General features: G+C 40.1%; 1 protein-coding gene across 6 annotated transcripts in view; it reads right to left on the bottom strand.

The window, feature by feature from the left end:
• Positions 1-11656, bottom strand: part of CLMN (calmin) — a 122127-nt gene that overhangs the window by 21204 nt on the left and 89267 nt on the right. For 2 of the 6 annotated variants that reach the window (XM_006133696.3, XM_075926637.2), the window contains exons 5-9: positions 8217-8309; positions 6174-6364; positions 4340-4533; positions 3380-3462; positions 519-1889 (exon numbers count right to left, since the gene is read on the bottom strand). In XM_006133696.3, the coding sequence (XP_006133758.3) occupies positions 519-1889; positions 3380-3462; positions 4340-4533; positions 6174-6364; positions 8217-8309 (1932 nt within the window). Of the gene's footprint in view, positions 1-518; positions 1890-3379; positions 3463-4339; positions 4534-6173; positions 6365-8216; positions 8310-9737; positions 9847-9885; positions 10234-11656 lie in introns of those variants that run through there. The other 4 variants (XM_025189920.3, XM_025189922.3, XM_025189921.3 and 1 more) reach the window with 4 other exon arrangements.

The following is an 11656-nucleotide window of genomic DNA, read 5'->3' as shown; positions in this document are numbered from 1 at the left end:
TACAGTAATATGATAACTTGTGTGAGTAAGGTTACTGGAGTGTGTGAGTGTTTGTAGCCTAGGCCTTTAAATTTACTCTTTAGGGCAAGAATTGTCTTCACTAATATGTTCTGTGTAGCACTAAGAGTGCCAATGGCCCTTATCAGCAACAGCTGCAATACCCAAGAGCTATTCCCATAACAGAAATCTTATAAGCCAATATAATAACACCACCAGCTACTCAGATGCATTGAACAGTTATTTAAAATGCTAGTGCTATCTCATGAAAAAAAATCTCATTTAGGTAGTAGTATTAGGGCTCATATTGTATCGCCTGCAGCTGTTATGAGAATAACATTATTACACACATGCCAATATAACATTCCATGCAGCAGAGGGCAGTGGTAAACAATATTATGGGAGAACAAACATAGCCTATATAATACAGTTATTCAAAAGTCTTGTAGTGTAAATTAAGGTGCTGTGGCCACTTTGTACAACCAAGTAAATGGCTGAAATTTAAAAATCAAGCGGAGTACCTCAGGATTTTCCGGATTTGTAGAATCTTGAGAGTTTGTGCATATACTGATGTCTTCCTTGAGTTCCACATTCTCTTCTATTAGGACATCCTGGACTTTTTCAGAGAAGGACTTAGTGGGACTGTCTGGATCCACTTTCTCCTCTTCCGTGGCCTCAGCTTCCATTTGTGCTGGAGACACACTCAGGCTGGTTTGTAAACCTAGCTCCAGAATACCTCCTTCACTGTTTAGTACCAATGGCTCCCCTTCATGAAAGTAATTCACTGATAGCTCATCACAGATTTTGCTATTTTCAGAAATGTAAGAGGCAGGACTAGGCTCAGCAAAAGCTTCCAAAACTGCTGATATAGGAACAGTGTAATGTGGGTAGTAGAAAAGATCATGGGGAATTACAGAAACTTTAGAAGAATTTGGTGACATTTTAGCTGAAGATTCATCTTCATTATGCATCTCAAGATTTTCAGATTTTTTTGTAACTGGTGACGTTGAATTTTCAGATTTGCAGGACAAAGACATTTCCATTTGATCTTTGAGATCAGAATCCTTGGATGACCAATTGGTGTCTTGTAGTGTGTGAAAAACAGGTGGTTGTTTTGGATGTTCATATCCTTCTGAAAGTTTTTTAGATATTTCTTCATTTAGTAGATGCAAAATGTATTTAGGCATATCCTCTTCTTTGGAAGCATATTCTGGTAGAAAAGTTGAAATTATAGGTTCAGTGTTTTCTACTAGATTTGTTGGCTCTTTTTCATGTATATCTGAAATCTGAGATAATGGTCTCAAAGGATAACTATCACATGTTTTGTTGACTAGTGAGTCCTTAATTTCATTGTTGCATTCAGGAGACGTCTTTATAGTTAATTCTTCTTTAGAAGATGATTCTGAATCAACTGTATCAACAGAATTTTTCTGCTCAGTCAAAATAGTTGCTGAAAGTTCATCATTCTCTTTCAGTTGATCATCTGATATGCTCCCTTCATTCTGAATCAGTTTGTCACTAAGAACTTCCCAAGAGGAACTGGATTCAAAACTGACAGACCCTGTAATCTGTAAAGAAGTAGGTCTCTGATGTTCTTCCACAGACGACAAAACCAATGACTCTTCTGAGACTTCCTGTGAATTAGCTGATAATGGTTGATTCAATTTATCAGTAAGTTCTTCATGTACGTTTTCTGACTGGAGTTCCTCGGGCAAATCATGGACACAAACCTTTGTAGGAGGAGAGTGGCTCCTTTCATGGTTAACAGTGTATGCACATTCTCCGTTTTCATTCAATATCAAGATCTTACTCTCTTGTTCTGAAGGTGTATCTTTGATATGGACATATGTGGTTTCAATTGGGATTTCCTTGTCAGGATCTGAAAAATCTTCCTGTAAAGGATGATATATCATTAAATGGTAATTTACATATCACTTTATATTTTCAAACTCTTATAAAATGAGTGATTTATCAACCCTTATGTAATCCTCTGAACTAATCAAGTAATGATTGTCCCATTTTGTAAGTCAGGATACTGAATTAAAGATGTTAAACTGTACAAGGGTCACACAGCACATCACTGGCATAGCTAGACAAAAATTTGAGGGATTCCAATTTTCAATCATTAATTCAGTTCACCTCTTCATGTGGCCGCTATAGGGGTATCTGCTTTTAATATATATTAAATGCAGAAACTGGACAAAAAATCAACTCGAAGGTCCACTAAATCTACTATAGATCATATTGATTTACTAGTCAGGGTTTTCTTATTTAGAATCTGAGCTGGGCAGTTTTATCTGAAAAGTAGGAAAGAAAATTAAGGGTTTTCCCCACTCATCAATACAATTAAGGAATCTTAAAACTGATGCTATAAAACACAGATAGCATAAATAATGCAACTGGAGGCTCTATTTAATATAAAATCTGGAGAAAACTAGTAGCAAAGTAATTTGAACATTTAAGAGCTGTTTTTTTTTATCTATACACTACTTCAGCAAGAAGAAGAAAACTATCATCCCTGTTTTTTTGTGGTGAATGGCATCCTGGGAATCTATTTTTTATGCTAAAAAGGTGTAATTTAAATTAGTGGTAACCAACCTTGAGAGGCCTGAGGTTCAAATAAGCCCTGAAATGTCTGGCTGCTTATACAGATCTAAATATGTCTCCTGTTTCTCTTTTACTCTCATTCTTTTTAGCTATTTGAATTTTTCCCATCCTTGAATCATCTTTCCTTAGTTCTACAATTAACTCATCTACCAGAGCCCTAGAAGGCCATCTCCATTCTCTGTGTGAGGTTTGCTAGTCTATCAGCTCTTTCCTATAAAATCCAAACCGGATCCTTATCAAAGGTAAGACTCATAGTGAAATCCTGGCCCCACTGAAATCAATTGAAGTTTTTTCCGCTGACTTCAGTGGGACCATGAATTCACCTCTGCAGTCTTGAATCTGGACTACATCTTTTAAACAACATCACTCATTGGAGCTCAGATCTCATGGGATTTGAAGACAGAAACCAACCTAACAAAGTCTGCCAAACTCTGTGAACTCCTGGGGTAGATTTTAGCACAAGGATGAAGCCCATTAAGGTTCGGGGTGAGAAAGGAAGGGGGAAATACTTATTTGAACTGATTCTAACCTTTGTAAAACAGCTTTGGGTTTAATGTTTGGAATGATTCTTATTTTGTCCAAAGCTCTTTAATAGCTCCCATTTAAAACCTAGATTGGCGGATCAGACAAACACAATAGGAATCAGTAATACTTTTACACCTCTTGAGATAAATTGTTTGCAATAAATTCTGAATGTAAAAATTAGAACACATATCTGACTTCCTCAAGGAGGCCATGACAAATTATGAAAATGCTACCTGAAAGAAAAACGTACCCCTTCTAGCTCTTGGAAATGCTCCACAAATTGTGCCACATATGTCACGATTGATTGTTCATCAGGTGATTCGACCATTATATCTATGGAGAAAAAACACAAAGCCCTGGGCTCTTAAATACTTAAAGAGCCCTGCATAGAAATGGGCCTTCATAAGCATATCCCATTTTTATGATTCTTATGAAAAGCTATAGATTTATGTTATTTTATGTTTCAAGAGAGAAGGCAGAATCCTCTTCATAGCTGATGGAATCCGGAAGATCCCTCCATCCTCCACCTTTATGCTCTTCCCCTTCCCCAAATTCAAACAAGCCCTAGGTCACCCTCTTCAGGCTATTCCCATCATAGCATATCAATACTGCTGTTTCACCAGCTAGTGGTTTTGTTGACAGATAGTGACTTGTTTCTAGAGGGAAAGCCAGGGATATTCCATTATCTCTAAATGGGGCTGCATACAAGTGCAGCCATTTGCCCACTTGCCATTAACTGTGGGATTGAAGCCCTATATCAATGTAGGCTTGAATCAGAGAGATGAGAGGCAGGTATTACAGCGGAAGTTTTATTTACTCCCATAGAAAAAACAGGAAGAGTCAAGGAAAATTGAAAATTAAATGAAAGACCATTCAAAATAGGCAAAAGGGAAAAAAGGGAATTTGAGAACAGGCCAGGACAATTATAAAAAAAGGACCAGAGAGAAAAATAACTGGAGCTAGTAAAACATTTGTCTACAATCTGCCTGATCATTTTGCTTGTGTGCTGGATCCATTTATCCCACCCTTGTCTCATTTTGTCTTTACAGACTGTAAGTATTTTGAGACAGAGACTGTTTTTGTACAGCACCTAGAACAATGAGGACCCAAGACTGACTGAAGCCAGAGAACTATTGTAATAAAAATAAAGAGTCAAAAGTCTTTAATTATTTGACAGATATGCCAAAGAAGGGGGCTGCGAATGGATTACCTTCTGGCTCCAGAAGTCTAGGAACACCAAGACTGTTTTGTGCTATGCTGAAAGCATCCTCCAAATTTTCCCGAGCTGATTTCTCCAAAGCTTGCTTCATGTCTACCAAGCTGGAATCTATTGCTTTTATTATAGCTAAGAAAGGAAGGCCACTTCGCCAACTGCTCGTAAAATCTTGAACTGCAACACCATATCTAAATTAAAAATAAGGCACATACAAGTCATTACAGACGAGAGTTTATTGGCATTAGGACAGTAGGAAACGCATTCATGTTTCACTGTAAGTTGAGCCAAAAGTTTGACTATAGCTAAGATGAACTTATTTGTAGGAAGTATTTAATAAAAACAAAATCCACAAGTACCTATCAACCATGTTTAACATTTGCAAAACTAAATGTCTAACTAATTACTGATTTTGCCTTGCTATAGTATTTTAATGCCATAGCAAGGGGAAAAAACCAACTCATAAGCAGGTTAAAACTTATTATTAATGAGTCATATTTTGTGCACACTTGCCCGTAAATACAGAAATTTTTGCCATGTGGGATACAAAAAAAATCCAATGTACAAGACAACTTTTTTGAGTTTCTACAAGAATTACAATGACATACGAGAAAGGTAGAGTTCAAAAAGTTTCATGGTCAGAATGATACAACCAAGTTTTCATTATTATTGTTGTTTCTTTCTATAGATGCTATTAAATAATTCATTTCCCAACCACAGACTTCTTTCCAAACTGTATTTTTGAGTTGCACCGAAAAGATCATTGCCTGGGTTGTCACTTCCTTATTAATACCCACAGTTATCAATGATATTGATCAGCATTATAGTTCCAGAGATGGGATATCTTTATTAACTTAACCTTCCTTTGCTGTCTGCTTTGGCAGCAGCTGATTATGTAACAATGGTCAAACTCATCCCTAGTTCAGTTCCCCGGACTTCACAGAAGTTTAACTGGGATGGGTGTAGCCTAATAGAATAGATTTCTAGAACTGACCTTGTAATTTTGAATTTGCATTGTGGGTCCAGGACTGCTGTTTCAGGGACAGAGGCAAAGGGAGCTGTTGCCCCAGAGCCCAGCAATTCAAAAGGGCGAGAGGTTCTGGCCTCTACTGCTAATGCCACAGCAGCCAGCATCCCAGGCCCTTTAAAATGCCATCAGAGCCCTGAGCAGCATGCTCCAGGAGGGGCTAACAGCTGGCTGGGTGCAGCGTGGTCCTGACAGCATGGAGAGCAAGCTACCACCAGCCGTTCTGGGAGCGTGGCGCTCCCTCCCCACCTTACCCAGGGGCCTTGCAATTCTGTCAGCCCCGCTGCATGGATCCAAATGTTCCCTTGTGTGTAGCAAGGATTTGTATATGTCAATCCCTAATACATTGATTTGGTTAAGTGAATTTTAACCCAAGTGCCTTATATAAACTCTGGCTTTTATTTCACTATTTCTTTATGATTCAGTGGGACAATATGAAAAATCCAAAGAGACCAAACAGTGGGTGGGGAAATGGCAGGTGGAAAGAGTGGCAAAGGGCCCCCATTTGCTTTGGTCCATGGCCCCATAACATCCTAATCCTTCCCTATGTGAAATAAGGAAGATATAGGGCTTCATATTCTGCCAGTTTAAGTCAATTAATTTAAACCACTTGAGGAGCTCACCCAAAATATGCAAAAATATAAATTGCTCACTCTAAAACAAGGAAGATCCTACAGTATGTGGTATCATCATCGATTCCTCCCAAGGACTGCAAAGGGAAATTGGTTTTAACCTCAGAAACAAACCCATTTGCAGCTGGTAAAATGGAGACTTTTCTAAGCTAGCAAGAAGAGCTTGGCTTACTTTCTGGTTTTCCTTTGAACCCAGGTTAAAAGGACTCTGATTGCTTTCCGCTGATCCTTCACTGAAACAGACATGCCTCTCTCTATATTAGGAGTGCTCGGGTGAGAGGTGTCAGAGTCAGCCCCACTGGGCCCAGATGACAGGCTGGAAGAGGAGGAGTTCCTATTGAGGTTGCCTGTCAGTTCTTTAATCTGTATTGAAGAAAGTGAAACACAAGGTACTTCAATTTGATACAGACATTCAACCATCCCTAAATTGCTGTCAGGAAAAGTAACTCTTTTGTTTCCTTAAAATTCAGCTAGCAATCTAATTATAGGCCTGTGCTCTAAAGAATTCAGCAACAGACCTAACAGAACAGACCTCACTAGCAGCGCCCTTGCTAGCACAGTCTCAGCACACAGATGGGCAAGGATATATGCTGTGTTTTTGTAGCCATGTTGGTATTAGAGACAAAGTGAGTGAGGTAGTTTCTTTTATCTGACCAACTTCTGTTGGTCCAAGAGACGAGCTTTCAAGATTACACAGGACTCAGAACTGGCAAGGATATAGAGATTAGTTTACTGTAGGGATGTGAAAATGTAATTGTGTGAACGGTTAATCAATGAGCCTGGGCTCCTCGGTTAACATTCAAGGTTACATGCAGGCTCCTGGTTCACACAGGGAGCCATTTTAAAAGCCAGCTCCCTGTTCGCATCTGCTGTCTGGGCAGCCACCTGCCACCACACCCTGCTGCCTCTGATACAGAAGCATCAGGTAGGAGTGGATATGTCCAGAGAGCCGTCCCACGTTTAACCGCTGAAAATTTTCAGTGATTACAGGGTTACTTAACACACATTTTAACATCCCGGCTATGTCTACACTGGCCCCTTTTCCGGAAGGGGCATGTAAATTTCACGAGTCGTCGTAGGGAAATCCGCGGGGGATTTAAATATCCCCCGCGGCATTTAAATAAAAATGTCCGCCGCTTTTTTCCGGCTTTTAAAAAAGCCGGAAAAGAGCGTCTAGACTGGCCCCGATCCTCCGGAAAAAGTGCCTGTAGGAATAAGAGCCTCCGGAAAAGGGCACTTTTTCCGGAGGATCGGGGCCAGTCTAGACGCTCTTTTCCGGCTTTTTTAAAAGCCGGAAAAAAGCGGCGGACATTTTTATTTAAATGCCGCGGGGGATATTTAAATCCCCCGCGGATTTCCCTACGACGACTCGTGAAATTTACATGCCCCTTCCGGAAAAGGGGCCAGTGTAGACGTAGCCCCCTAGTTTACAGTCCTGGTTGAAATTTTTAGAACAAGAAAAATCTGTCCCATGGGAAAGTGGGTTTTCATTAAATCAAAGATTTCTGTTGGAAAAGGTTTTGGTAGAATTGTCTGTTGAGAAGAGCAGACAGAGAATTTGAAGTACACTATACACAGGGATCATCACACAAGCAGAACAAAGTGTTTAATTTCAAAGTGTTTAACTTTGCCATCTGCCTTAGATGTGGTCAACACTAAACATTTAGATCAGCATAGCTACATCCTTTAGGGGTGTGAATCACAACACTGAGCATTGCATCTATGTCAATCTAATTCCGGCTATAAACCTGACTAGGTCGATGGAAGAAAGTTTCTTTGACCTAGCTACTATCACTCAGAGTGGTGCCGATCCTACAGTGATGGTATATGCCTGGAGTATAGCCACTGTTTTGCTTCACGGTTCTAGGTCCCTCAATCCCCATTCACTCCTCTGGGCCCTGCTCCCTGGTTAGGCTATATCTTCTGTCATACCCAGTTCCTCCCCGCAATGCACTCCATAATGTTCAGCCACAGGGAGAGACCATGGTACATCTTGGAGGATGAAGTTGGGCTCCTAGACTTGTAGTCTACTATGACAGGTGATACCTCTAAATCACACTTGAGATACAGATATAAAACTGATGTAAGTTAGAAGGGAAACTGTCCCCCTGTGCTTTATTTCTGGTCTTTATGGCTCTAGATTAATATTCTGCTAGAACTGAACATATTTTATGGAAGTAGTTCTCTTGTGATGATAGCATATAAATGGTTTTACCTGAAAAAACAGGATTATATTCCATATTAGTCCAAGAACCAGAGAAGAATTTCCATCCGCTATTTCTGCTGCATCAATGCTAACCAGTTTTACCTACAGAAAAGTAGGTTATAAGTTTAAGGAGATGTGCCTATTTGGATTATGTAAGAATCACAGTTTAAATGTAGAAAATGTGTCAGCTCAAACCCAGACAATAGTACACTTACAAAATCCCTTTACACCCGAAGAGTCAGTTCTTAGAATATGCTATCAAAAATTGTCCTTGACAAGGGTAACTTAAAAAAAAAACATTCCATAAAGGTATAAAAAATGAAACAGTCTCCAGAGCTGTTTTGGACAGTTTTCAGAGGTTTCTGCCCCAAAGTTTGTTACAAGGAAAATGATTGCAAAAGTTAGACACCATAAGGAATATATATTGAATGGCCTATTCCTTTCTTTAATCTTAAGACTATCTGGGCTGCCAAATTTCTTTCATCTGCAGGGAGGATGCTGTTTTTATACACACCCTATTTCCCAGCAAGTTTTACCATGAATTAGGGTTATAAATATGGTTACTGTGAGGGGGACTGCAGCTCCTAGCCCCCATCTTGTTCTCCAGGATCTGAGAGAGAGGAGATCTTGGAACTACCCAGAGCCAGATTTGTATCTTACCATTAAGAAGATGGGTGAGTTCTAGCCCTCGTTACTTATGGAATTCTCAACCTCAGTCCCTGTACCAGGGTCAGTAGAGCAAGTGTACACTAAGTACCACTTCCCTGAGATTACTTCTGCCCCATCAGTGTCAGCATCTCCTTCCCTCTTCCATGCAAACTTGGAACAAGCTTGCATTGCCTCAGAAGGGTTCCATAAGCCTCAAAAGGTCTCCATACTCTATTGTACTTTCTACATGTACTGTGAGGAATGAGAACACTGAAAAATTCACAGTTTGGATTAGAAACAGTATAAGCCCCAGGGGAAGGTAATGTGATCTGAAATCACTTTTCTGGGCAAAAGAAAATAAAGTTTCCCAAGTCTTCACTTTTCTTTTTAATATGCCTCTCTCTTCCCCATACTTTACCTTATGGCTTAATGAATTCTCACTGATCTCCAACAAGATCAATTGGAATAAATGCTGGTTTGCCTATTCCTACAGATTCTTTTACATAAAACCAGGACAGTATTAATTTAAATAACACAGGCTCATTGTTGACAAAGTAGCCAGAAAACAATAAAGTTGTCAATAATGCAAATTTGGACTGAATTAAAGCCCAATGAACAGTCAGTGTCTATCACTCAGAAATATCATTTGTAAGAATCACTTAACAATACCTTATCCCATGATCCTACAGAACTGAAGGCTGTGACAGGTTCCACTCCATTTGTGGTTTAATATATAAACTTCTAGCTCAATATAACTAAGGCACTTTGCCAACTTTGCCAACATTTTCATCACTACCCTTTACTCCCAGTTTTGTTTATACTGAAATAAGGTTAAAATAGCACTTGTTAGTAACCTATGGTTTACAGAATAGTTTACTATACCGGGAAGAGGACACCTCTCGCTGTTACACTTCAAGATTCAGATTTTTCTTATAAGCCACAAAATAGGAGCTATGGGACAAATTTTTAGGCCTATTGAATTTTTTAAATGCCAGCTTGTCTAAGGTGAGAGCTCCCAACTGGAACTTACTATTTGACCGATTCCAGTATCAGCTGTAGTCTATCACTGCAGCTTACCCTTGTCAACCCATCCCTTTACAAATGACATTCAGTTGTAAGGTTTTAGCCACCTACGCTCTTATGGAAACAATCAACATAGAAATGACTGTCAAACTGGCACTCCTCAGTTAAAAGGCTGATTGTGCCTAAGGAAAGCTCAACCCACTCTGTTCTGCCTTCAGATTCTGTGAGTTATAGACTATGACATAGAATGGCCCTTAGCAACAGGATGAGTGCAGAATGTGATGACAGCAGCATATGTAGAATTCAGTGCTATCAGTGAGTGGAGCAACATAGGAAGAGAGGTGTTTTCTCTCTGCCATTGGGTGTTGACTAGAGTTGTGACTAAATTGTAGTGTATGTGTGTGTGTGTATGTAGCATTAGAAAATGTGAGTTTGAAACTGCTGCCCAAGAATGTGCAACTTTATAGAAATCCCAACATTTCTTTCAGGGTATGTCTACACTACCCTCCTAGTTCGAACTAGGAGGCTAATGTAGGCATACCGCACTTGCAAATGAAGCCCGGGATTTGAATTTCCCGGGCTTCATTTGCATAAGCGGGGAGCCGCCATTTTTAAAACCCCGCTGGTTCGAACCCCGTGCAGCGCGGCTACACGGGGCTCGAACTAGGTAGTTCGGACTAGGCTTCCTATTCCGAACTACCGGTACACCTCGAGGTTCGAACTAGCGGGGTAGTGTAGACATACCCTCTCTGTTTCAAAATCTGAGCTGTGGAGCAGATCATTCAGGCCAGATCATTCCCTTCTGCAGGTTTTTTTCCTCTCTAGCGGACTGGAATACCAGTGAATTTGGACAGAGTTTCTGCCTGACAATCCCTCTTCACATCCTATGGAATCAACTGTAGGTTTGCCCCCCATAAAACCCACTTGGGAGATCCACTTAAAGCTATGTGCCTCCACCCCAGCCTGAGTTTCCACTGTAGCTTTATTCCCAGTTTCTCCAGCTGGAGCTGTTTTAGAGCACAGAAAAGCAAGGAAGCAAGATACCACTGAGAAACAGTCTGGGTTTACTTGTGTATATATTGCAAAGCTGGAAGGGGATGACTTCACAAAGATGGGTCATCTCCTCGGCCAGCTCCCTCTGTATCTGCAAAGCTTAATGCTGCAGAGCGGCCAGTGAGGAGGTATTATGGAGTCAGTGCCGAAGGAGTAAACCACAGAAGCAGTGTTTTCTTCCATAGCCCAGGTCCTCTCCATTCCAGGTGGTCTGCAGATCCGGCAGTCCTTACTGAAGCAAAATACTCATGGGCAACAAATCCCACTAAAGGCACTAGGATCTTGCCCTAATAAGGACTAAAGACTGCATGATTTGGCCTTTACCTTTCATAACCTAGTCACATTCTTTGGTCTGTATAAGGTACATTAAACACAGAAGAATTAGGGCAATGACATTATTTGTTTAAAAAAACCTGTTGTACAGGCTTCTGTTAGCTCACTCTTACTATATACACACTGATTGTCAAGAGCTCTTTTCTTTAACATTATGGTTAGTGTTCTGAGTTCCACTTAAAAGGAGGCCACATTACCCCATAGTAACTTGTCTCATCTCATTCCTACTACTTTGTGCATGTAGCCATTGGAAGAGAGTAACACAGGTTTTTTTTAAATTAAACCTTGCACATACTAATAATGTGTTGTTTTTAAATACAGAGAGCCTGATCCTGGTTTCAATTACACTGCTCTAAACCTGGAGTAGAATATATTTTTCAAATCAATGGGGT

This window comes from Pelodiscus sinensis, chromosome 5, assembly GCF_052426305.1.
Source record: "Pelodiscus sinensis isolate ZL-2025 chromosome 5, ASM5242630v1, whole genome shotgun sequence".
NCBI classification, from domain to species: Eukaryota; Metazoa; Chordata; order Testudines; family Trionychidae; genus Pelodiscus; species Pelodiscus sinensis.
The sequence above is the reverse complement of the archived record's forward strand: the minus strand, read 5'-3'. Positions and strand labels throughout refer to the sequence as shown.